General features: G+C 41.8%; 1 protein-coding gene across 8 annotated transcripts in view; it reads right to left on the bottom strand.

Moving 5' to 3' along the window:
• dock10 (dedicator of cytokinesis 10) overlaps positions 1-26,632 on the bottom strand; it is a 63,127-nt gene that overhangs the window by 1,781 nt on the left and 34,714 nt on the right. For 6 of the 8 annotated variants that reach the window (XM_071495744.1, XM_071495740.1, XM_071495739.1 and 3 more), the window contains exons 5-54: positions 26,420-26,492; positions 25,971-26,114; positions 25,347-25,481; positions 24,359-24,545; positions 23,319-23,404; positions 22,521-22,604; positions 22,140-22,298; positions 21,549-21,797; positions 21,300-21,422; positions 20,682-20,764; positions 20,462-20,584; positions 20,284-20,363; positions 19,956-20,143; positions 19,708-19,773; positions 19,472-19,564; positions 19,200-19,323; positions 18,960-19,081; positions 18,690-18,773; positions 17,861-17,953; positions 17,528-17,646; positions 17,194-17,263; positions 15,608-15,721; positions 15,298-15,369; positions 15,007-15,153; positions 14,627-14,710; positions 14,431-14,527; positions 14,247-14,279; positions 13,794-13,972; positions 12,913-13,029; positions 12,074-12,191; positions 11,847-11,968; positions 11,115-11,229; positions 10,798-10,864; positions 10,332-10,379; positions 7,748-7,858; positions 7,047-7,159; positions 6,755-6,870; positions 6,213-6,350; positions 5,932-6,114; positions 5,715-5,825; positions 5,370-5,585; positions 5,201-5,258; positions 4,442-4,543; positions 3,717-3,823; positions 3,418-3,540; positions 3,203-3,316; positions 1,685-1,831; positions 1,298-1,508; positions 996-1,186; positions 815-915 (exon numbers count right to left, since the gene is read on the bottom strand). In XM_071495744.1, coding sequence (XP_071351845.1) covers positions 815-915; positions 996-1,186; positions 1,298-1,508; positions 1,685-1,831; positions 3,203-3,316; positions 3,418-3,540; positions 3,717-3,823; positions 4,442-4,543; positions 5,201-5,258; positions 5,370-5,585; positions 5,715-5,825; positions 5,932-6,114; positions 6,213-6,350; positions 6,755-6,870; positions 7,047-7,159; positions 7,748-7,858; positions 10,332-10,379; positions 10,798-10,864; positions 11,115-11,229; positions 11,847-11,968; positions 12,074-12,191; positions 12,913-13,029; positions 13,794-13,972; positions 14,247-14,279; positions 14,431-14,527; positions 14,627-14,710; positions 15,007-15,153; positions 15,298-15,369; positions 15,608-15,721; positions 17,194-17,263; positions 17,528-17,646; positions 17,861-17,953; positions 18,690-18,773; positions 18,960-19,081; positions 19,200-19,323; positions 19,472-19,564; positions 19,708-19,773; positions 19,956-20,143; positions 20,284-20,363; positions 20,462-20,584; positions 20,682-20,764; positions 21,300-21,422; positions 21,549-21,797; positions 22,140-22,298; positions 22,521-22,604; positions 23,319-23,404; positions 24,359-24,545; positions 25,347-25,481; positions 25,971-26,114; positions 26,420-26,492 — 5,940 coding nt within the window. The remainder of the gene's footprint in view (positions 1-814; positions 916-995; positions 1,187-1,297; positions 1,509-1,684; positions 1,832-3,202; positions 3,317-3,417; positions 3,541-3,716; positions 3,824-4,441; positions 4,544-5,200; positions 5,259-5,369; positions 5,586-5,714; positions 5,826-5,931; positions 6,115-6,212; positions 6,351-6,754; positions 6,871-7,046; positions 7,160-7,747; positions 7,859-10,331; positions 10,380-10,797; positions 10,865-11,114; positions 11,230-11,846; positions 11,969-12,073; positions 12,192-12,912; positions 13,030-13,793; positions 13,973-14,246; positions 14,280-14,430; positions 14,528-14,626; positions 14,711-15,006; positions 15,154-15,297; positions 15,370-15,607; positions 15,722-17,193; positions 17,264-17,527; positions 17,647-17,860; positions 17,954-18,689; positions 18,774-18,959; positions 19,082-19,199; positions 19,324-19,471; positions 19,565-19,707; positions 19,774-19,955; positions 20,144-20,283; positions 20,364-20,461; positions 20,585-20,681; positions 20,765-21,299; positions 21,423-21,548; positions 21,798-22,139; positions 22,299-22,520; positions 22,605-23,318; positions 23,405-24,358; positions 24,546-25,346; positions 25,482-25,970; positions 26,115-26,419; positions 26,493-26,632) is intronic. The other 2 variants (XM_071495741.1, XM_071495746.1) reach the window with 2 other exon arrangements.

The following is a 26,632-nucleotide window of genomic DNA, read 5'->3' on the forward strand; positions in this document are numbered from 1 at the left end:
GACTTTAACAATTTCTTGCCATTGATTAAACATGGACATGTTTGATGGAGACGAAGAAGACTGTTTGCATTTATAAATACTAAGGTAAAAAAACAACAGAAAAACAAGTAGGGACTGCATTTAAGAGTTTTCCTGTGTTTTTGAAATATAACCTTCCCTTTTATTCACATGTATTCAACAAAGTCTGACTTACTGCAACATAGTCTTTACTAGCCTTAACTTTCAGTCATATGGGTAAGAATCTGAATTGTCAAACATAGTCAAAATGTATTAAGCTGTAACAATTAGTAGGTGGTGATTACTGTTCATTCATTTATGAAATTGATATAGCTCTAAAACTATATACAATATGATAGTGTGGGCTATCAAACACTGGCATAATGCTGCTCTTTACTCTCTCACAGTTAACACTTTAAAGAGGATCAATGCTCATATGAGCAACATGCCGTTAGGCTGTTTTTCTGATATTTGTGCATCATTTTCTTTCCTTTAATTTGTCATATTTTTCCATTTGGATTCATTACATTGAAATTTTGATTTTTTTTTTTTTTACTTATTTGCATTCACATTTTATGGTATATTTCAAAAGACAGGCTGTTGTACCAGCCGAGCCTCCAATGTAATTTGGGAACTACAGATGTTTTGAACTGCATTTCCCATGTGCACTTGCATGACATATATTAATATAGCTTTATTTGCTCATACTGTTCTAAAAATAAAATAGAGTATAAAATAACATAATTCTGACCTTCATGCAAAATACATCCATCAAGTGTAACACCAGGAATAAACATCATAATACTTCAAGTCCTACCTGAAGATCTCCTTCAGCAGTTTGACCTGGTTGTCGGGGTATTTCTTGGCATTCTTCTCCTCTAAAAACGCTCTGGCATAAGCCATAGGCCCTGCATTAACCTGCGAGGGGAAGACCAGGTTAGACGAAACACAGCTACTTAATTCAAATATGCACATGCGTATCTCTGCAGAATCCCCACCTTGACACTGACGCTGCCCTGCAGTTTCAGCTGCAGCCGGATCATGTCCACCTCCTCCATGTTGCAGAGCTGGTTGAGCTCAGAGACCTTTCGTGACATCTCATCTATGGCTACTTCTATTGGGTTCATTTCTGTGCTCTGCTGCTCCACCACCTGGATACGCTTCTTTAGGTAGGGGAAGCTGGAACTCGCTGAAGAGAAGGAAACAAACACACACGTCTATTACAAGGACAGAAACTGTGCTCACGTATGCGCTAATGCTTTATTGTTCACAGGCATCAGAGCGGTAAACAAATACTCACTGGTCAGTATGGTGCGTCTCTTGCACTGCTCCTCCACATCTCCATGTTTCTTCCCCGACCGAGTGAACGGCGTCTCGAACACAAAGCGGTTGATGTTGTGATGTCTCTCAAAATCTGTCCTTTTGTCCTGTTGCTCTTTCTCGTCAAAGTAGGGCACCACGTACGTCACCTGGATGTAGGCAAACTTTGGGTCCAAGTCTTTAGGGTTCACCTGTTTTGAAAGAGTGTTAAGCAAGCAACGGTGAGCGGTGAGAATTTTTGTGAAGTTACAAACCAGCGATTCACCAGCGATTCACCAATAAATGGCAATAATAACAGCAGGACAAAACATTCACTTTAAAAATAAATACCTGAAATTTTATAAACAGCCCAAATTCTGTCAATTACCTTATTGGAGTCCTGGATCATTTTGACATTATCAGCTCCAAACTTGTCGGAGTAGAGTTTGAGTAATCTCTGGGAGATTTCTGACAGCCCTGTCAGCTTCGGCTCTTTGTAGATGAACTCTTTGCTCTCCTCCTCCTCAAAGAAACCCTGCCAAAACACACATGCACACACTAATTAGTTACGCCTGTTACAAGTGTGAATGAGTGTTTGTGTGTTGTGCAATGCAATTTTAATATTTAGACTATGTTGCTTATGCTGTCACAACACGCTGTACACAGGTCAGTCTGAGTGTACGTTGCCCCCTAGTGGTTTCCTGGGTCATTGGTCGTGCATGTACAGGCAATAACACATTTTGTCATTTTGTTAGAACGACTCAGCACTAACAGGGTGCCAGTGTTAAGTTCTGAATGGGAGAGTTCAAAGGTCATTTTCAAAGCAGTGTTGGAGTCAAATGTCAAAGGTGAATGAGATTCATTAAACAGTATCTTCCTGTCCACTGAGGCTGTTTGACACAAGGTCTTCTTAATGTTTAGGGAGGAAACAACTTCATCATTGGAGATTATGGGAAGTAAAATGGACCAGAGCAAGCTTGACACAAGCCCCTCAAAGGGGTAAGAGCAGCAGATGTTAATAGTGGTAGAAGGAGAAGAGAGGTAAAAGCGGTTAGCACTGAGGAGGATGGAAAATCAAAGACTTACAAAACTTACCGCAATCTTGATTTAGAATACAATAAAAAAAGGAAGAAAAGAGCAGACAGAGAAATTAAGGATACTGACTTAGTCAAAAAAAAATCTGCTCTCCTTATCTTTCCATGTTCATGTCTCACTGACAAGACGTTGCATCATTCTCCTACTTTTTTCAAAGAGTGAGAAGATTTCATATTCTCATTATCAGCTGGAAAAACCCTTTCTTCATTGCAGAGCTGTCAAATCCCAGCATAGAGATATTACCCCCTCACGAACAAAGAGGGAACTAAAGGATCAAGATTCTTCAAAACCGAGCTCCAAACCACGCAGTGCTTCTTCACAGGGAAATCCAGGGATTCAAAAATCAACCAGGACATATTTCACATGTTATATCAAATATGCTTTTACCATTTTTACCCAAATTACAAAAATATATATCTTCCTACTTACCCCTAGTGGTATCTACCTATGCACAGTTTTATTTGCCAACATATTGAGATTTCTGCCACTGAGACTTGGTGGAGGTAAAAGCCCATGGATCTGTTTCACTTTTAAAAACTAAACAGCACAGCCCTGTTTGCAGAAACTATTGTAACAAAAGCATATTTTACTGATGCTGCTTATGTGTTTATATTTTGTATTGCTCTGGACATGTGATGGTTACAGTTACATTTATTGCGCAATACATACAGGCTAGTGGAGTTCTGTCAGCTTATCTGTCAGCTGAGAGGTTAAAGTGACTGTTATTTGTGGTCTGTATGTTTCTTAGAGGTGTATGTGTAGACAGGTCCATGTACTGTAACTGTGTATTGTCTGCATAATTGTTCCTCACCTGTCCGTAGAAAGCTACGCGGTAGTAGCGCCCGAAGAGCCGCTTTTCTGAGTTCACCACCTCAGTCACCTTCAGGTAGGAGCGATGGATGTCATAGTACAGCTCTGACAGCCTCTGTGGGCGCACACAAACACACATGTGAGGTCAAACCCAGCTCAATATGCTCTCACACACACACACACACACACACACGGAGTGGATGGGTTAACAATTACCTTAAAATCTCTTCTCTTTTCAAAGACAGCGATGACGGGTTTGTTGATGTCAGCAATGAGCTCGTATCTCTCTGACTTCCACAGGTAATCCACACACAGCTCCAGCTGCTCCACCAGGGTGTCCTACACAGTGCAGCAAAGACCAGGAAGCACTTTAGAGAACAAGCTGTCACTGCCATGGCAACAGCACACGACACCATCTTCTCTTCAGTGTTTACGATAGTAAAACGCTGCATTAGAGCAAAACTTGTCATTTGTGAAGTTTAAGGTTTTATTCAGGATTGAAGGCGGACACTGACCTCTGTGTACGGCGTGTCATGTGTACCAGTGTCTTCCTTCATGGCACCCTCCTCCTTGACATTAGGGCTGATGCACATAAACGCTGCCCAGCCCATAGAGAATGATGCTGGGGTTTCAAACAACAAGTTAAAGTGACATCAGGGCAAGCAATCTAAAATATATACCTGTAAACTTTCCATAAAGGTCACACATTATTGCTGGTGTTATGTTTGCCTTGTAAACATACAGATGCATAAAAATGCATCCAACACATATGAACAGTCTTGTATTTAAATACAAGATGTTTTTGCCATTTTCTCTTACAAGCATTCCATTTCTGCAGACTCAAACCAAATTAAATGTGACCGAGCTTTATATCAAACCCCAGTGACAATCAACATTTTATCCAGTGGGACTTGAGTGAACAGTGAAGGTCAAACCGTGAGAGCACAATGTGCTAACCTGACACAAACTCATGTCATTAAGGCAAGAACAGTGGTCCTCATACATTTAAGTGCACAGTGTAATCCACAGTGTATAAAAGTGGTTAAGATTTGAAGATTTGGCGTCTGACAACCTGATCTCCCTTCAATCCAAACCATGTTAATATCCACACCTTCCCATTGCAAGAGGTTAAGACAAATATCAATGCACATCCACTCTATCCACAGTCCCTTGTCTCTCCATCTATATGTTCTGAACTCCCAACCCCTCCACCCAACAGCCCCCAGGCGCACACACTCACTGTCTTGATCTCGGGAGGTAGTTAGTAAGGAGCTACAGTTAAAGACAGGGCTTTCTTCAGGGGACACACTGGACATCCTGGCCTTGTCAGCTCTCCAGTAGCCTGTTTGGTAGGAGGGGAGGAGGAGGAGGAGGAGGTTTACAAAGTTGACGTCCACTTGCTTTTGCCTTTTATGCTCAAGGACAAGGCTCACGCATCAGCCGAGTGGCTGGCACGCTATGCTAGCTGCTGGCACACCACTGGTTCAGTGCTTAAAGCGCATGCGAAAAAGATGCCGGACAAAAGACAGAGACATGCTGTAGCCGAAATGAGGACACATGCACACGTGCGGATAGAAGAACATACAGCGCAGCAAAACGTGTGGGAAGCTGCCTCTATTTCTACTAGTAGAGGACATGGATGGGAATGAATACAAAGACAGATCTATTCTACTAGTCGGGTTCCTGGATTTCAAATTGGTCTCCACGATACAAAGACACTCTCAAGGCACCAGTGTGCTCACGCTCAGGCATACACATCAACCCTCATGATGAAGGATTGATGGCTGAAAGTTTGAATGACCATGTTAGCAGAGAGAGAGGGTGGTTTTCTGATGGCTGTGGTTGGACTTCCTGATTAGAAGTTACTGCGTCTGTGAAGATGCACACACTAAGACTTTCATAGCCCCGCATATGTGCAGATATTTGTGCATATGCATACACACACAAACCATGCTGTCAAAAGCCGGTAAAGTGAAAGCAGCAGTGTGTGCACACTAACCTCGCCTCTTCAGCGATTCAGCAATCAGGGCTGAGATGTGGATGTAGCACATGGCGGCCTGAAGGAGAGACAGACACATAACCATCAACTTTAACAAATACCTCATTCCTGAAGATGTTTGTCAAGTTTCTGAAGTAAAGGTGCCCCAAAAAAGTATAGAGTTTATAACCTCTGAGAGATCGCCATTGCGGACGTGGACCTTGGCCATGCTCTCCAGCCAGGTGCGTCGAAGCTCAGGAGTGCTGGCGTAGGAATTGGCCAGACTGTACTGAAGATCCACCAGCATCTCTGGATCCTTCTCGTGCTCCTTCATTTGAGCTGTGGCCATCAGAACCGTCCTGATCCGCTTAGTCAGGTCCTTCACCTCAGCGGGGAAAGGAGTGTTCTGCGGAAAATGTTTAAGAAATATTCATTACTCGAAGTACAAAAGTGATATTACATATGTCTCTACAGTACACTAGACCTCACAGTTAGTGATAGGAAAGCTGTATTATATCCCTAGAACCTGCTATACCTTGAGTGGAGCATCTCCATTGGCAAAGTTATTGATGATAGCGAGGGACTGCTGAAACCTCGACCCTCCAATGCCAGCATCTGCTATCAACTGGCTCACTGCCTTGATAACCTGAGGTGGAGGAGTATGGGGTAAGGACAATGTCACGCTGAAACTTCAATTCACAAAACACCAAATACTATAATTATACATTTGTACTACATGTTGTTTCACTGACCTGCAGATGTGAGCGGACTATAGACTTTCCCTTTGTAAACTCAAAGTTTTTTCTCATGAAGAAATACAGCAGAGCAGCTGCCTCCGTCTGGGTGGAGCTGGATCGATGGTTACAGCACTTGAGGATCTCATAGCACAGACAGCCACACAGGTCTGCCTTACCCTGGAAGAATGCATTGGGGAACTACAAAAAGAGATGAAGATGAAACCACATGTAAGAAAAAAAAAAACAGACAGGAAGCTTCACTTAGAGGTTATATGGTTACATGAAGCGTGCTGAACCTTTTGTACAAAGAGCCTGAGTGCAGCGAAGACATGCCGTAGAGTGGCGGTTGATTGGTTGATCTGAAAGTAGAGCAAGTAGGTGTCCAGCACCTTCTTCATCAAAGCATTCTGTCCGTCATCCAGCAACAGCTGCTTCTGTATGTTAGAAGACAAAAAACTGAATTTCAGTTTCATGCAAAGACTGTTTTATGCATTTCAGTACACATTTATTTAAAACAGAGATTCTTCTAGCCACCAGGTGGCAGTAGAGTGTCACTGACTTAGGTTTTGAATGTGCGTGAATGGGAGGGGGATTTACATTGCATTTCATTCTGGACCCCAAATAACTATCAACATTTAATTTTGACAAAAAAGTTATTAGACTGCCACTGTGTCTTTTTTTAATGTTTTGTTATGAACACATATTGTAAATATACAATACAATGCTGTATATATGGCACATAACAAAGTAAAATATATTCTCCTTAACAAAAGAGAGCAGATGACAAATGCAGTGTGAAATGTAGTTTCCGGTTGTAAACTATGAAATGATCACAGACCTTGTGGTGGAGAACAAAGAGCTCTAGTACATCCAGCACAGTGAGGGCCACCTCAGTGGACAAGTTCGCCTCAATATCAGTAGGACTCAGTGTGTCCCCATCCTGGATACTCCCATCTGGAAAGAAACTCATATATGAATACCTCAAATCCATCTAATCTTGTAGTCATCTCATCATTGTCATCATTGTTTTTTTTCTGATCCGATTCAAGGGTCTAAGGACAGCGGTTGTGATATTTGACTTTATGAATAAAATTTGACCTGATCTCAGTCATAGCGTGCGTGTGTGTTACCTGTCTCCATCATCTGCAACAGCTTGGGGTTGGTGAGGGCATTCTTGCCCCTGATGATGGGCATGGTTTGGGAGCGAGCATGCCGGTGACCATCCCCTCCAGATGATGCCATCCTGCATGAATCAGCAGCTAGTGTCAATCACAGTGCTCACATGTTTTATTTAACGTTTGTTTTTTATTACACTGCTGCAAATGCACTAATTAACATTTGGACAATGTTGCATTACCTAACCAGTTTTAGAGATTTTGCACATTTTAGTAGGCAGGTAATATAAATTGCATCCATGTCCCAAGGGCTTGCTGTTATCGGGAGTCAATTAACACATGGGAGTACAGAGACAAAGACTGGCAAATCACACAAAACACTGCAGGTACAGTATGAGGAGTGGGGGGTCATGCTGAGAACACAGGTACAGTCTATAACATGGAAACACAGTGGCCACATAACTGATGAATACACAGGACAAGAATGTAGTTACCTAAATCCAAGTGTTCACATTGTTGTTGTAGGTTGAACCTGTGTTTCAATAGTCTGGAGGTTGTTGCTATTTGAGACTAAAACTATTTACACTTTGAGCCAATCACCAGACATCATTAGCATTAAGATCGGCTTCAGTAACCACAGACTTAGTATCTTCACACAGTTTAACTCCATCGTCAAAGCTGAGGTGTTGATTGTTTTCATGGTGGAGGGTGATTACCATTGTGGGAAGAGGCTTGAGGGTTGAGAGGACTGGGAGGGGTGGTTAGAGCCCTTCAGGGTGCCATTGGCCTGGGCGGACTGGGCCAGCTTTACTGCCGCTGCTAGCTTCCTGTTCACGAGCCAATCACATCAAAGCTAACATTAGTTAGTTAAGTTAAGACCAACATTGTTTTAGTGTTCACCATTAACATCATTATTCAGTTATATTAACTGTGAGTGGCACGCTTATAGCTGCTTGAGCACGCCTGCACTGAATGTAAAAGCAGTATTTTTTTGCACTTTTGCGACCTTGTTACATATTTTTTAGGAACTAGGTCACATCGTATTCCAGTAAGGCTAAATGAAATGCTGAAAGCATACAGGACCTCCAATTTGACCTTGGTGTGATGAGAGCAGTTAGTGTCAGAAAAAAAAGATCAAACAGCTCATATAGAGAGGGAGGTCAGCCAGATGGAGAGGTTAGTGGTGTAGCGGAGTCAGTGGTTTTAGTCTGGCCATTAGTATCATATTGTGTTAATGTTATCCTGACTCTTGTTAGAGTGTTAGTGAAGAGCAGAGGCTTGAGGTCACCGTTAATGTAAAACAGTGGACAGCATGGGGAGTTAACATGTATAGATGTGATGAAGCTGAATGTCAGTTAAGCTGCAGCACAAATCAGCTTAGTCGCTGGATCTCAACAAACAGATGTTCAACACACTGTATCATATTCTTATGGTGCTTAAATTAAGCTCGATCAGAAACGACTGCCAGGCTACACAAAGCAAAAGGTGCCTTAGCGAGCCGAAAGAAAGAAGACACAGCTACCGTGTAAGCCAATCAGCACAGCAGCCCCAGAGCCTATTAAGGAAACTCAATCAAGCCAAGCAGCAGGTGGAGCTCAGCCAGTCACCAGGTGGGGCACGGGGGAAGAGGGTTACAAGGTCGACATGCAACATCAAGGAGGTGAATGTGTGTACAGGCAAACTAAACTAACATACAATACCAGTTTAAATTTCCTCTTTATTTCCCACTGATGTCAACACAGAAATTGTTACATGATGCAACAGAAGTCTTCACACTGACAATCCATTAACGGCGGCAGCAGCAGCATGCGCAAGGGGGGGGGGGGGGGGGGCATGAGGCATGCACTGAGGTGAAGACTACAACAGCAAGGGCGAACATGGAGAAAACATTATAATTCGTTGTTATTTGTTGGAGTCATGTAATGTAGGTGGTGCATGTGCATGTGTGTGTCCGTATCTTTGCTAAAGTCTAAACTATGGCTTGGGTTGAGGAAGTGAGGCTCCGTGCACCATCAGACAGAACAGAAACAGATTATGTTAGAGGAATGTCTGTAACTTAAAGGCCAGGAAAACCTGTTTTCTCAATCATCTTATTACCATAAGCGATGGGACAAGAACACACAGTTTTCTGCCAAATTTGTACACAGTTTCGGTTATTTCTGAATATTTCTTTTGTCTTTTCTCTTCTCACCTCTTTGAACTGGGTCGGGATTTAGCACAGTCAGTCAGGATTTAGCAAAAACTGACTCAATGCTCAATGCTTTTTTCAAACGTTAACTTTTATTGCTGCATTAATCATGACTATTTAATCTTACAGAGACATTTTTAGGATTTGAAACCAAGTTTTCATGGGCTTTAATGGATGAATTGTTGTCTGATAGGCTAGCTGGCTGACTGTCTCCCTTGCTTGCTGGCTGGCTACACACTGCTGGAGTAATTCATCACTCCTGAGCTTCAATGGGTGCCCACACTGACTCAGCCAGGCATCAAAGAGCTAACAGAGAGAGACACTGAGACAGACATAGGCTTAAGACTGTGAGTCCCCCATGGCAGGGTATTACAGACGAATGTTAAGTAGATAGCAGCCCCAGACAGGCTCAACTACGTCTAGCTAGGCTTCCAGGTATCTTTAGCGTGTTAATGCCTCCACACACAGTAAAGCAGTGTGTTCTCCAGGCCTTTTGTTGGCTTACATCTCAGCATCTTATTGCTGAAAGGAAAAAGAGGGCTAATTTAATTAGCTGGGAGGAACCAGAAGATGGAGGAGTCTAGCAGTGCCAATGGCTCAGCTCCAGTAAGAGCACTCACACTTGCACACACACACACACACACACACACACACACACACGATAACAACCCCCATCCTATGCTTGCCAACTACTACACTACAATATCCAGCAGTGATTCTCTCTCAACAGCAAGATCCAGGAGTTTCACCTCCCCCCTTCTCTTTCTTTTCTCCCCTCCTTCCCCCCCCCCCCCCCCCTTGAAGCTCATCCCTGAGTGTGCACACGCATACAGAACACATATTAGTATTTCTGCCTGGCTGTGTCTCATTCATTTATTTGTGTGTGTTTGCACGTGTCTGTGGGCGTGGATGCATTTGCACATGTGTGCATTCATGTGTGCACATGATTATATGAATTATGTATCAGTAGGTGGGGGCTCTACAACCTTTGGCTGTGATATGTATGTTGAGTTAATAAGCTGTTTCCAAATCTGCGGCATTATAACGAGCGCATTCGATTCAGACCCGGTCCACCTCTTTGTCGGTGCAAGCAGCGTGGAGAGCACACTCACCTCGCGATGTGGCGTTTTCCGAGGAACCTGAAGTGCTGAAGACACAGCCTGAGGAAAGGGGAAATGCAAAAACATCTTAGCTGGTGGTTTGCTTGTTTTTGTGCTTTGTAAGTTAGACACATGGAGTAAATGAGGTCCATGTGAACAAACTGAGTCGTACCGGTGCAGTCTAGATGCAAACAGGAAACACACAGTTAATTTACTGCACTATTTGGTGGATAGGGAGCTCTCATTGGAATTACAGTCTGTTTTTCTTCTCTCTCTCTCTCTCTCTCTCTCTCTCTCTCTTGCTGTGTCATTACTTTCATCTGTTCCCTTCTGGCTACATTCCTCTTTCTTCTCTCCTCACCCGTCTGTCCCCATCCCCAGCTGTCTAAGTGTTTTTTGTTCATCTATGCACTGTATCACTAGTCAGCTTAACAAGAGCTGTGGTAGTTCTCTGCAATGAATAAAGAAGAGCACTTACTCCAGGATGTTGAAGAAGTCTGAGATCTCCTGGTGAATGGCTCGGTGCCAGTAGGACACCAGCACATCTGGAAACAGGCAACATAAGACATCGTCTCACAAATCACACACAGCACATTTGTAGAGGGGTAGCCTACCACTAATGTAATATAATGACTACAGCTATTATCTAAATGTTCTGGGCCTCTTTGTGTGAAACCCAAAAAGTAGCACAGGTCATATAATAATTCATAAGAGAGCATTTCCAAATACCCTTTGACAAATGTCTTGACTGGACTGAGGGAACATTTGTAAGATCATTTGCAAGTAATTTCTTACCCTCAGATATGGTTTTCATGATGTGCAAGAAGCACATGAGCAGGCTACGGGTCTCCGCCTGGTCCAACTTGTCACAACGAGAACCGTAGCCTATCAGGGACTGCGGCCGAGCAAACTGAGGACAAGCATCCAGACAGAAATGTAGTCAATGATATACTATTACCACCACAGTTGTCGCTACCATTGAGGATACAGGTCATGTTTTCACTATTTGTGGGTTTAGGCAATCTGCAGGGAAACTTAATGGATATTTTATAAGCTGATAATATTGAATTTTACTACTTTTACACCAACAAATAATAAGTGAGTAAAGGCTTCACTATTTCCCTGCCAAAGTTTTATTCTAGGTAGTGTGGAGACGCTATGGACAGGTTTAAAGGTTTGAAAAACGAATAGACCTTCATTTTTGGTGCCTTGTTAAAATCATACAAGGGTGGTGGTGTAGGGGTTGTTGGAGGGACTGATGTCCACAGTATGTTTTTAAAGGAGCTCTGGCTTTTTGAGAATGAAAGTCATTGGAAGTCTGTTTTTCTGCGCACTCTGCTTTCAGAAATACATTTATCAATATAGAATTTATTATGAATGAATCACAATGAAGCAAATGCTTAGTATACAGTACATCAAACACATACATAGATACACAGATCTGCTTGCTTCTCGTCTGCCAGACTAAGAAATAAAGACACAGGAGGCGATAGCTGTTGAATTTTCTTAACCCTTTGTTCCTCTCACCTTCTCACATCCGTCCATCTTCTCACTGTTCCTGTCACTGTTGCTAGGGTTGGAGTCCACACTGATCAGAGAGCCCCGAGAGTCGGCCTGGTTACCCATGGCAACTGCCAAGGATGAGAAGGCTAGTGGAGTGGGGTAGTCGGCATCAATGTAATGTCCTTATTCACACCTTTTTATACAGACAGCAGAAACAGAAACCCAGCTACACACACATCACTAACTGCTACCTGTGATGGAGTTGAGTACTTCTTTGGAAAAGGAGGCGTCCACAGAGTTGCCATGACGAGTAACAGGAATCACCCCTCCAGCCACTCCCCCGCCTACGCTAAGGTCATCTCGAGAGCCCTGGCAGGGGTGCAGAGATGGGAGAGGACTTGTTTACACGAAAAGCATGTGGTATTCAACCTGAGTCTTGTTATGTTATAATTCAGGCTCTATTAACTATGAGAACATATTATTAACAAGACTGTTTAGATGGCAAGCAACACAAGTCACATGCAGTTTTCTCCAAACAAATTAAATTCCACTGAAATTATCAAATTATTATTATTCCTGCTTATTTTGTAATGAAAGTAAACATTTAAAGTTTCATCAAATCAACCATTGCATTGCTATACTTCCAACTTGCAGGATAATTCCTCAACAGTATGCATGAGTAAACAAAGTTTTGTTTATTGTGTGGTGGAAATCAAAACGAAGGCAGAAAGATATCAGGTATAGATTTATACATGATGTACAGCACCCAGCAAAACTGTATAGTTTAGCTGATATTACTGCAGTCACTGAAAACCTTTGACAACTTAGGACGAGAGCCTGTGTTGCAAAGAATGAAGGAAAGTTTGGTCAGCTGGGGAGCTAATACATAAATATTAATACAGGAAAATATTTGAAAAAAAGTACCCATTCCTGGGATATTTGAAACTCAGTAGGTAACCATAACCAATGAAAGAGAATAAATCTTTTTAACCTTCCAGCACAGCAGGAATATGTATGACATTGCACCTAGTAAATCAATACAGTACACAGAGAGCCAACCAATGATTTTTGCTTTCAGTCCGACTCTTACTTGGTCACTAGAAGTGAAGTAGATGGGGAAGAGGTCCCTGAGGAAGAATCGAGGCATGTTGTCCAGGATCAGGCCGTACAAAGGCAGGTAGAGAGATGCAATTCTTGCCTGCTTCTCCTGGAAAAGTAGCCAGTTAAACAGACATCATATTAGTCTCATAAAAAAGATCTGTGCAGATTCCCTACTCAGTAATACACTAACAACACTTTATTTGATTTATGGAGCTGGTAATTATATATGTTATGTGCTTGCAAAGTCTGTATGTAGATAATCGGATAATCACATGCACAATCACTAAAGACTGAGGAATAGTCAGGAAACAGTTACTCAAAACACCTGACCTTGGTAACACTTATATTACAAAATAAAACTGCAGTGTGTCCCTGGGGAGTTCATCACTGCTCTATTAATGTTGTAGTTGAGATGCCTTCTTTGATTTCTTATATCCATACAGATTATGTAGTCCATGATAGAAAAAAAATCAATGCAGTTACATAATAACTCATGTATCCTGCCAAGAAACTGTTGTGGTCTTCATTAATTCACATTTACATTTCCCAGTTTTGGCTTTTATTTTCCTGTTGCACACATCTGGTTTTGACTCAGACTCAACTAGACCCAATCTAAATCTTGACTACAGCACTGCTCTGTGTTGTGGTTGGCAGTATTTGGTACTGTTTAACAGAGGACAGATTACTGACTCTGATCTGATCCGGATACTTGCCAGCATTCATTAAGACATCCTCACTGTTGCTCGCAGCTGCTACCAACAATCACATGTCCGTGTGCATGCGTTTGTATGAGTCACACTGGAAGAATTTCTACTGTGGGCTCAGGACTCGTTCATGCCTTTTATTTTCCTCCCATATAAACATGTCTACCTTGGTGGCATAGCGTGCATCCAGAGAGTGTTTGGCCATTAGCGTCTTCAGGGTGGCCAAAGCTAGGTGCCTCAGGTCCTGCTCGTCCTGCAGCGCCAGCCCAAGTTCCCGAAGCAGCAGGCCAGTCAAGAAGTGCTTCCTGCAGAACTCTCCAGTTAGGTTGTACTCTGGTACAGACACTGAGGAGAGACAGCATAAAAAAAATTACATTTTCAATGGAAATTCACTTTGCTGCATGTGATTTGAATTCCGTCCAAGCCAATATTTGCTTTCCATCAGGGAGTTAATTAATCCATTTGTAAATAAAAATCTGGTTACAGTGAGCAAATAATTTGACAAGCCATGAATTCCACTATCATCATACTACTGCTGCGCGCACACACACACGCACACACACACACACACACACTGCAACACATGCAACGTTACAAAGGAATGAGTGCACATATTTACCATGAGTGCTTTGTGGCTCTGGAGATGCATGGTCTGACATGGACAAACAGTCAGAGAAAATGACAGAAAGAGAAAGATAGAGAGACAGAGTGTTAATAGACAAATGAGAGGGAGAGCTACTTGATGTGTGAGTTTTCACATTAACACTGGAGTCAGCTCAACGGAGTACAGCTGTAGCTCTTACCTGCGATGCGAGCAGAAGGTAGGGGCAAGCTGAGAGGAATGTAGTGCTCGTGGTTACACACCTCTCTCAAGAATTCAAATTTCAGTTCACACAAGACCTATCAAACACAGAAATATTTATTGTATGGTATGCATGTGCTCAAACACACACTTCATCAAACCCAAAATAAAGTTTAAGTATGGACCTTTTGTTTTACCTTGCTGTCAGTAGCAGTGATCATGTTTATGTAGTTGCTAATCAGTTTGAATGTGAAGCCTCGATCCATCAGAGTAAAGCAACGCTGCAAAGAGACAGAGACCGAGACCGTTCAGAGATCAGACCCAGCATTAGTTAGTTAATGAGACAGTGAGACAGATGATATAACAGATGGAGAAATCAATAGGTATCAACTGTAAATGGAAGCTATTTTCATTTGCAGAATGTCAAGCAGTTTGTATTGATCCATATAAGCACATAAACTTGTACGTATTCTTTACATGTACTCAAATTTCACTCAACAACTTGCTTCTCCAATCGAGTTTCCTTTAATGTTAGAAATCGAATCCACAACACAAACTCTAAAAATGTTCCTCCCACCTTGACAAAAGCTGCCACAGCTAAGTTGGCACTGCGTGTCTCCTCCGCCAGGTCTTTGTTTTTCCAGAAGATATGTTCCGACACCGTCTCCACCAGGGTCTCCACACGGCTCAGGTAGGACGAGGGGAAACGCTGGGGTCTGGGAAGCTGTGGGAACAGGGAATCAGCGAAAGACAGTCATGCACTGGGTCCCAACTCAGATACCTAACCATGAATAACAAATGTTTAAAAAATGTTGATGTTTCAGGAATGGGAGACTTGAGAGACCTAAAGTAGAGTATACCACGTTACCTTTAACTTGTCAGAGTCAACCAAATGCTGGGCCATGGACTTGACAATCAGTTCAAAGAAGAACCAAGAGAACTGAAACCAGGAGAGGTCAAAGCAAGGTCATTCTTATTCCAGGATTTATCTGTCTAATCAGCTCCAACATGAAAGTACAGAGAGGCACACATTATTTAGTTTGGGAAATTTGCACTGAGAGTTACTTCTCTTCTTCTCGTGAGAGGAATAAACAACATTTATAACTAATTCATTTGGGTAAAATCAATTAGAGAGTAAAGGGACAGATGAGGCAGCACAGAGTAGGTTGATGACAAACCTTCAGGACATTCTTGACTGCTGCCTGCTCGTTGCTCTTCAGGTCAAAGGTCATGCCTTTAGCCAGTTCCTCATGAGCTGTCCTGAAGCCATGGGCCTCTGACTTGAATACATACTGCACACAGAAAGAAGGGAGGAGTCAGAGTCACCTAAAGATGCATATATAGTAGGGCTGCAACTAACAATTCTTTCATTATTAACTTATCCTTTTTTTTATGTTTGGGCATTTTTTAAACATTTATTTGGAAAGCAACATAGTTAATCATTGAAGTCATTTTTCAAGCAAAAATACCAAAAAAAAAATTGATAGTTCTCTGTTCTCGATTGGCAGCATTTGCTGCTTTTCTTTGTCTTTCATCACAGTAAAACTGAATGTTCTTGGGTTTTGGATGGTTTGTTGGAAAGAACAAGACATTTAATCACATGCTCTAGAATATTGTGATGGGCACTTCACTGTTCTTATAAAGTATTCACTGGTTAATCCAGAAAATATTAATTGATAATGAAAATAAACATTAGTTCCAGCTCAAGTCTGAACCCCTATCAGCCAGTAGTATGTCCAAAACTGCTGATTAGTTTCCAGATTCCATCTGTATCTGATTGATTCACTGCTTGGTCTTTAAAATGTGAAAAGTGAAGTTAAAATGTCTCGTTGTGTCCAACCAACAGTCCAAAAATGAAATATGTTCAGTTTGTAATGATGCAAAACAGAAAAAAAGCAGCAAATCCTCACAAGAAGAAAAAATGACTTAATGGATTATCAAAAAACTTGTTATTAATTTTCTGTTCATCAAATCGTTACAGCTCTAATAAGTACGAGGACACACATTCACATACTGTAGATACATTTGATTCGAGTAATATTACTTCATACTACTCAATTCATGCTACAGTGAAATGACCCCACCCCCTCCATTGAGCACACACTTGTGCGCACATATATACACACACTCAGCAGTTTAAATTGGGCAGCACTACTACTGAACATCATGCCAATCTGTTACTATGGCAACCCTCGATCCATTAGCTCTGCTAGTCCTCCCCTCTTGCCTCCCTCCATTTGTCTCTGCCACTGCCTCTTCAAGCGCTGCAGTTTTCCTTCAGTGTGGCCAACATGAAACAGGTCCTGTGGTTTGTCCTGCTCTCTTCTCTAATTCTCTCACTGATTTTCCCCCTAAACAAACATGTCTTGTGTTTCTGATTGAGCGGCCTGAATGTCCTAGTTTGCCTCCTACTCAATCACCCTTTCTTCTTCTTCTTCTCCTTCTCCTCCTCTCCCTCCTTCTCTGCGTGTGCATGTTTGCACAGTGTTCTGGGCACGTGGCCCTAACCACACTCCTTCTGGCCCAAACACACACAAATACACACATGCAAACACATAAAGCCCCCTTTTCTGTTTCTTTTTTTTTTTTTTTTTTTTTTTTTTAATTTAATTGTCTGTGTAGCAATTCTTTTCCTTCATGGAAAACAACAACCTTCAAAATTATTATATGACATTCATGAGCACACATGCACATTACACACAAAAAAACCAAACACTCAATTCCAAGGATTACTGCACGCACACCACTTTCTATGTTGTTATACCTTGATATAGGAGTGCAGATAGTGATCCAGGTTTTCTTCATGGCACTTTGCAACAATGTGGACCAGCACTCTGCAGACACAGGACAATAACATTTATGACACTGCCTGACACATTTTCTCTCTTCAACAGCTGGCAGAACTTTTACATTTTTTTTACATGACACTGGATTAATCGCACAATAAAATCACTCATGCAACAAAAAGAGGGGATGCTTTTCAAACTGGGATTTTATACACTATGTGCTTTTCTCACTGTTTGTGTTATCGAATCCACTGAACCCTGGCTCTTTATGTGAATAGATTTGTTATAGACCCCCGTAGTACCACTTCCTACCTGGTGGTGGCAGTGGTGACCTCGTCGTTGTCATTCTGAGTCAGAACCTTGAACAGCTGGTTGAAGAGCACTGGCAGAAATCGAATGATCACTGGGATTCTCTCCATGCTGAGAAGACCCTGGAGGAGGGTGGAAAAGAAGCGTAGGAGGAGGTGGAGTTGGAGAATGAGAAGGGTGGAAAGAGATTAAAAAAAAAAAACCGTAAATCATAAAGAGGCAGAAAACAAAAAGACATTTGGTGTTCTGGTGCACTGATTAGACATGCAGGTCCTGGTTTTTGTCTTAGTCACAATAAAAATAAGATCTGAGGAGATATAGTGTTTTTTCTCTGACCTTCAGGCAGTTGAGGAAGTTGGAGGTAGGAGGTATCGAGAGGTCCAGCTCTCTCTTCTGGCACTGCTGGAAGAATCGGTTCAGGTGGGGGTCCTGGCACAGAGAGAAGAATCCATGAATATCTGGACTTAGCATCTGCAACAACACTTAGTGGAAGGGTTCCCTTTTTTAGGTGACAGTTAATCCTAAAATGTGAGCTTCACCACTTCACTATGAGAGTCAAATCTTTAGTGAATGTTTCAGTCTCAGTCTGAACTGAAATGATTTTCAGGAGCACAAAACAACTGTCAAGCTTTCCGTAAAAAGTTTTTGAGCAAACAGTTGTACTATTGTGATCAATACACTTTGGTATCCATTCTTATCCTCGGTGGAGGTACGATAAAGAAGAAGACTCTGCTCAGCTGAGCAGAAGACACTTAAATCTTTTCTTCTTGGTTTGGAAAAGGTTAGCACAAACAGTAGTATGAGGAAAGAATGTGAATATCTCTTTATTAGATTTTCATATTCTTAAAAACTCATTTTCTGTGTTGTGTGCCTATTGCATCTTTACATGTATCTCTAATTGTTTATTTGTATCATTGTTTTCTTTTAAGCATCTGATTGTAAAACCATTTTGGTCAGCATTTAATGTTTTTAATGTGCTCTATAAATTCTTTTATAAATCGTTGCGAGTGAAAATAAGACGCAGGCTGATCTGATTTACAACCCACCAACCAACCAGGTTATTGCTGTGCAGAGCTCCAAACATCCTCTTCTGGCAAACAGAAATGGTCTATTTCCTTGTTTCATGTACACATGATTTAATAAGCAGTTACCACTCTCCACTTACCTGAGTGTAAACTGTGGAGACGACATTGGTGGACACTTTGTAGATAGCTTTTCCTCCATCGACCCATTTCACATCTGCTCCATTCTGTAAGAAGAGAAGGCAGCTTGAGTATAAACACTGGAAAAAGAAGAGAGCCACCAGCTCAACTAATCCCATGCTGTAATGCTTAACATCCCTCATTTGTCACACATTAGTGTTTGTATCATTCAGCAGTATTTGCAATTTTCCTACATCCTATAAATATGGCACGTCCTTCCCTCTTCCTCTCACCTTGTTGTTGCTGGCTTCCTTGATGGCCAGGTATCCAGGTGGCAGGTTACAGGAGACGGGGATGCTGAACTCCTGTGATGACAGACGGCCGTCCTTGAGGAGAGGCAGCCAAGAATACCCCACTAAACAAGAACGCACATGTACAAAACAAAGAGCACTGAATAGTGGACCAAAACAGACCAAAGAACAAACACAACATAACCTGCAGCATCACACATGTTCAACTTAATTCTGGCTCACCTGGGGTCTCCAGGGCCTCTTTCCTCTTAGCATTTGTCTTTGCATTGATGTCACAGGTGACATGGTAAAAGGAGAAAAGAAGATGGTGCTTTTCATGAAGTTGGGTAGGAAGCTCAATCTTCACCTGGAGACACAAAAGCATATAATGGATTATATTATGGGCAGCAAGGACTGGTGCCTAAGCTCAGAAAATAATCCACTTCCAGGAACTAATAATCTCCATGTGTTGATTCCTGACACTCATCGTTTTTCTTTTTGACATCTATCCTCACCTCATCATAGAAGTCTGGGTTCTGAGAGTGATGTAGCACTGTGGAGCATGCTGCTGTGGTAAAGACTGGCCCTCCTGGTTTGCCATAGATGCACTGCAAAAACAGCAATCAGAAAAGGGCCACAACAAAGTCATGCTCAGTCAGGTTCCCATGATATAGAGCACGTAAGGGGAGAAAATGGAGTCATATAAAAGCCAATAAAGGTCCCTTCAGCATGTTTTTGGATAACTCTCTACCTTTAAAGGTTTGGCAACTTCTTCATCTGAGCTGCGGAACTCCACATAGACTGCAAGGTTACGAGCCTGCGAACAAGAGGACCATTGTAACATTCAAAACTGCCCTTATACCAAAAAAGAAAAACAGAGCAATAAAAGTACATGAAGTATGTAAGAAACATGAGGCACACTATAATAGTTGTAAAGTTATAACCTTAACTTAGGCTCCTCTTTAACTGTGCTTTGTTGTTAAAGCTACTGCGATATACCTTGGCGAAGCTCTTCTGGCTGTCATATTTGAGGTGTTTAGGGTAGATGTAGATGTGGTTTCTGTAGACACGGTGCGGCTGTGTGAACTTGGTGGTGTCCTGAGCGAACTCCTCCACCTCCACTGTTGGCTGGTGTTTGGTCAGTTCCTCAAAGGGCTTCACCGGTACATAGGAGGACGTCACACAGTCTAAAAGCAAAGAGCAGAAGAGTTTCAAACTCGCAACAGAGAAGAGGAGCAGAAGGGAAGAGGGAGGCAGATAGACAGTAGAATGTGTACATGAATTCATGCAGACATAGGGGAAAACATTGCCCATAAAATGGACATACTAGGATGCTCCATTGGTACATAGTCGACTGCGATGTCCAGAGTCCCGGGAATAGTCTGCAGTTTGCTGGTCTTCTCAGCCCTGCACACACGAAGATTACAACAAAATGTTGTAAGAACTCTTCATCCTGTCTCAGAAAAGTGACCTACTTTAGTGGTAAAGCCTAGAATCTGCCTGACCTCCTGTACTCAGCCACCAGCTTTATCAGGTCATCTGTGGAAATCTTGTTGCTCTCCTGTTTGAAGAGAGGTGAGAAACGAGACTCTCGGTCCAGTGCCCCATGGTTGTCCTTAAACACTGACCTGTAATTAATGGAGAAAAACATAAAGTAAGCAATGGATAATGATGGAAGGTTAAATCCTGTGAGGATACAATGAGCCTCAAACCAGTGGCACTGACCTGACGGACCAGGCAAACGGCATACGGTACTTTCCCAGTTTACTGCAAAACTGTTTGTTGGATCTCAAAATCTTCTGAACAGTCTGTGTAAGACATAAGCAGAGAAAGATGGACAGAGGGAAATGTTAGCAAGAAGCCACAGTGGATATTCTTAAAAACAATGGGGTGTGACTATCCCTTAATTCTAGCTGACCTAGACAGAGTGACTGCCTAAATCAGAGGTTGTTTAATAAAGTAATTCTGGCAGCAGTTTGAGTATCTGGTGATTCACTTAGCCATTTAAACAAGGACCACATGGAGCACTGCCAGTGGGGGAAGCCAGGAAATGTCTTGGATGGGATCTCGGAAAAACCTAATTTCTAAACTATCCATCCCAACTGGCATTCTGTGATGAAGATAAACTCTGGCCTTACAGGAAAACCATTTTGCAAATGTCATGCATTAAACTGTTTGACTAGATTAAGCCATTTCCCTTTTACAATAAACGCCCCAGCAGCATGTTTCATGAGCGTTTTGTCCCAGTTTTCCCGCAGAGATCACACAACATAAAAGGTTTAGCTCTGTGATGTTGCTTCAAGACTGACATTCAACAAGCAATGAAAAAAATGACTTTCTGACCTTGCTGGAGTCGGTATTCTTGATATAAGGTTCAGCCCCACAAGCAATATTTCCCATGAGCACCTTTTCCATTCTTGCCACCATCACTATGTCTGTGTGGGGGTTGGTCACTGAGAAGATGGCCTGTGTGGACAGCATTGGAAAGCCATATTAAAATCATTGAAATGTAGAGTAAGGGATGGGAGGAAAGTACTTTCCTTGGACTGGTTTACACCTATAACACATGCTGCAGGAGTAACATCCATGTACCTGTTTGGGAAAACAAAGCCAATGCTCCAGATCCAGGCTGAGGTAACAGTCTCCTGGCTTCTTCTCAGCAGGAGAGCACAGACCATTTTCCTGACCTCCAGCACCGGCCCCTGGACCGCCTGTCCCATTACTGCAGCCTCCGAGCATCTGACGCACCGCCTCGTGGTTGAGGTCTACATGGAAGTCTGCCGACACCTTTCTCCCTTCTCGTATATCCAGCAGAGCCAGCGACACGAAGAAGGGTTCGATCTAGTGGAGAAAATTCAGCTCAGTCATCTTCTGCACACTAACAGTTTCTTTAAATACACAGAATTGACATAGCTTCATTCTACAAAATAGCTCCTTTGACAGGCTTTAAGAGCATTTCACTAGTTCTCTTCCCTAAAGATTTTGGTGTATAATTACAACATCCGTTCTTGAATCTTACACGGAGTTGAAATATCCCAAAATGAATTCAATCAAGTACAAAGATAATTGTTTTTAGCAGCAACATGTTTAAGCATCATTACTTATTTCGAAGAAACATTTTAATGTAAACAAATCAATGTTGAAGCAGGTTTGAGTAACTGAAAGTGTGTTTCTAGGCCTCACATTAGTGACTGGTCCAGTTTCACTCTCGTTGATGCAGCTCTGTAGCATGAGGTTGAGCGATCGGCAGGTTATCATGAACCTTCTGCCCAGCTTCTCCTCAAACGGACGCACTGGTGTGTTTTCAGTTGATGAGTATTCAGTCCGTGGGCTCCTCAGAACCTGTGGTTGGTGAAACACAGTTTGTTACTCGGAGGCATGCTTTATCTTAATCCACTGTTTATTATAATAAGGAGACCTAGCTGGATGTGTAGTATAAGCTGAATAATGACATCACCAAGTACAACAATGAATAAAGTCAAGTTGTAATAAGGTAAAACTAAGTACAGAACTTAAATTGCACATACATACTCTGAGGTGTGTAGCCAAACCGTTTATACTTACAGGAGTGTCGGGGTCGAGGGAGAACAGGTTCAGCCGCTCTTCTCTTCTGACCGAGCGAATTCCTTCATCTGTCTCTGAGATATACTACGACAGGACAGGCGGCAAGAAACACAGATGGAGACAGCCAGAGAACAACTCAGTGCAAATAACAAATAGTTCCATATCAATCACAGTAGTACATCAGTAAAAACACTAATGTTTTTTCTGTTTTGCTTTTTCAGTGACAATTGGCATTTACATGTGTTAATGCTTACATGTTTCTAGCATGTTCTAATGGATTGGAAGTCCAGGGTAGCCTGTGGGGTTTTCAATTATGTTTATGTTCAGTGTTTCTCACCAAAATGCATCGTGTGCATCCATGAGACCTATAAAAACATGAGGAACAAGGCATTTCTTTCCTCATGAAGCATTTATAGAGACAACTCTGGGAATAACTGTAAACTGGTAATGTTCGCATCCATGTTTACTGTGACTAGACGTCTTATTCTTTCTTGTCTTTTGCTGAAGCGTTGCTCGGCATCTTTGCACATTACCAGTAAGTGTGAGAACATCATCAGGAACATGCATGGCCTTCACGAGGGTGCTTGTGTCTATACGTGTACATTCTTGTTATAGTACAACATAAGATAAAAAGAATTGTGAAGTCACTCATGAAAACACTGCTCCATGACACCACCTTTGGTCAAAAACTCCACAGGATACCCACACACAAGTATGTTGTGCTTGCATATACATTTAAATATAATAATGTTAACTGTAGGCAGCAGCAGCTAACTTTAAAGCATTGTTTGAACCAACCTTTGCTAGCTCTGGATTGATGCCGTTCTCTGTAGTATCTTCATTCTCCTGCAAACAGCAGTCACTCAACGACAGGTCAAACACATCTGGAGAGAAAACAAACACAATCAGCACTAAACAGAGTGGCTTCTGTTTAGGAGCGATGACTGCCATTACTGACTGGATGGGAAAGTTTATCTAAGCAGTCCTTTCTCCCCATAGGTCAAAAGCCATATAACATTTTCTAAAATAGGTTCAGCTGTACACTAAATACACACTAACCAGACTCTTGTGGACATATATCCATCTCAAAATAAAATATGACTCCATTTGTGGTATTTATGGATAATAAGGCAGCCAGGCTTCTGCAGAAATGTTACCTTCATGCGCCAGGAGCCAGTTCTTCCCAAAGGCCATGCTGAACAAAATGGCTCATTAATGGTAGGTCACCACACGCTCGCAGCCTGATTTAGAGGCATGCTAACAGACCGCAAAGCCATGACGGCTGAGGCTATTACATCACTGGGCCAGTTCTCAATGCTCTGTCAGTGCGTGTTATGTTACAGGCTGAAGCCCCATGCAAAAACTCTCACAAAGCTGGCACGTAGGTTGGAGTTTTAAAAAATCTACTTCCATTGTGAGGTTTTTAATGACAAGGTATGATGTATTAAATCAAGGTGGAGTCACTGTTTGGTGTCAGGCTTCATTTCCTGATGGTGATGTTAAGGACTGAGCCTCACCCAACAGAAATTCCCCATTACGGTCATGGCAAGGTGGCAGATATTATTCAGTCAGGAGAAGTCAGGCAGAGAGGACAAGGTTAAGTTTTTGCTGACACTGAGTATAAAATCAGTCCTCTCTTGAGGGCATGATTTATACATATGTTGGAATTATGCTAAAATTTCCTCTTCGTCTCTCTTTAAATACCCCTCTCTCCTCTAAATTACCATTTGTGCTTCCATCCCCTTTGCTCTTTCCAACTATTTTTCCGTTCCCTCTTTCTACATCAATCATAGGTAAACTTTGCATATTCCTAAATGCAAAAACAGAACCAGTCTCACCCTGCCGATGGTCAGTGAGGTCCAGGCTCTTGCGGTCTGGAGCAGGCCCGTCATGGGGACTGATCTGTAAGATGCGGGTCAGTGTGCTAATCCACTCCTCCATGTCCTGTTCACTCTCCGCGGCCAGCACGAAGTACGTAACCTCGTTCATCTTCAGTTCAAAGGCATGTTTCCTTAGGCGGTTATTCTTTAAGGGGAATGAATAGGATAATGTGGTTATGTGGTTTGGAACATTTTACTAGTTTTCCTTCATACGCATTTTAAAGGTAGTTTATGCTGAAAAATAAATTCAGCCTAGTTTAGCTTAGTTTCGGGATGCCTAATGGACCAAATAACCCCTTTTTGAAATATCTAAAGTAAAAAAAAGCCAATTATTTTGTACAAGGGTATGTTAAATTGTAACAATAAAATGATAGTTTGGAACAAAATATAGTATGCAGCGTTGCTTTCATCTGCCTTGGCTGTGGGTACTTGTAAACAGGATGTTGTTTGCAAGTTTGCACAGTCTGTTTTTATACTGTACCTTTAGACAGATAAATGGATTTATTTGACAATTATAAAGAGAATTACAAGACTACAGGCACCCAGTTCGGCCATACAGTTCAGTACTGAAGATAAAAACACAACAAAGCTTAACACTTACACCTGTAAGATGACTGAAAGATAACACTGGCTCAGTTAAAGTTAAATGTCACTTCTTCTGACTTCCTCTTGCTACTGAATTTTGTTTATAAAGGGATACTTCGACAAAAATCTCTGCAAAAACAATCTTAGATTAGACTGATGTGTGCAGTTGTTTTTATCTGTTCTTTCTGTATCCAACATGTTTTGTGTGTAGTAGCTTTGGAGGGGAAGGAGCCTGAAAAGCCTCCATATATTAGTCTAAATATACAACTCAATACTGTATATTCACAATATAGTGTAGAGTATATGTTTTAAATCAGGTGTTGTATTGCACTATTATTCATACGAATGCATTAAAACCCACCTGTACCACACCAGTGCATGAGTCAAGAAAGATGCAGCCTTTCGGTTCCTTCGAAATCTTTTCATCTTTGTAGAAGTTCATGATGTAGGAGTTGTCTGTCAACTGGGTGAGCTGGAAAAACCTCCTCTTGAATGACTGCACAAATAGTTAGCACAGATAGTTGATTACATTAACCGGGCATCAGGACAAAGTCATATGCAACTAATTATGATGACTATATGTTAGGATCCAAAATTGCAAAAACAAAAAAAAAAAAAACAATTGTTATTTAAATATTTTCATTGAACTTTTAGAATGACCTTTGAACTCCGAACAATAAGGCAGTGACTAACCTTGCAGATTCTAGGTAAAAACATTTAATCAACTGTAGTTACAGTTCAAACTGAATTTTACAGGGTCAGAAAGTGAGGTAAAACATAATAGGGGAAAACAGGGGGGAGATATAAGGATGAGGGTGAAAAAGAAAGGCAGAAAAACCATGCACGTGTGTGTGTGTGTGTGTGTGTGTGTGTGTGTGTGTGTGTGTGTGTGTGTGTGTGTGTGTGTGTGTGTGTGTGTGTGTGTGTGTGTGTGTGTGTGTGTGCGTGCGTGTGTGAAAAGGGAGAGCATCAGACATTTCCTCACCCGCACAGTGATACTATTGTTGACGGTGCTGTTAAAGTTCCCTTTGTAGAGCCAGCCTGACCGAAACACACCGATCCCTCCCCCTCCTCCTCCACCGCCACCTCCTCCACCTCCTCCTTTGGATGAGGACAGGGAGGTGGTATCCTGTAAAACATGATCAGTTCTGATACATTAGCTTTCCATTTATCCTGCAGATACACAGGGACAGATGATCAATACAGAAAAGGAGCCTTTCTAGACTTATTCTATCTTATGATGGCTATTTGTCAGTCAAATTATGTTCATAAACAACATGCAGCTGACTTGTAATGAGATAACTGCTCTGGCAAAGTATATTTTAACAGCTTTGAGGCTGCCATAAACTAATTTAAACATGAGGCTCAGGATGTATCCAGTATATAATGCATTCACTCTAAAAAGCATTTGTCAAAAAGATGGTCATTACTGACCTCATCCTTGTCCACATCCTCATAGTCAATCTCAAAAGAATGGGATGGCAGCTTCTCTGCTTTGTACAGTTTCCTATGAAGGACGGGAGAAAGAAAAGGACAATAGTAAGAAAATGTGGAACTCTGGTAATGAAATATACTGATGGAAAGAGAAAATGATTTTAGAAGTTCAATTAATCCACTGTGTTTGACTGGTGCAAATGGCTGTGGGTG

This window comes from Trachinotus anak, unplaced genomic scaffold (assembly GCF_046630095.1).
Source record: "Trachinotus anak isolate AG129_WGS33_773 ecotype Australia unplaced genomic scaffold, CSIRO_AGI_Tana_v1 ptg000014l, whole genome shotgun sequence".
NCBI classification, from domain to species: Eukaryota; Metazoa; Chordata; class Actinopteri; order Carangiformes; family Carangidae; genus Trachinotus; species Trachinotus anak.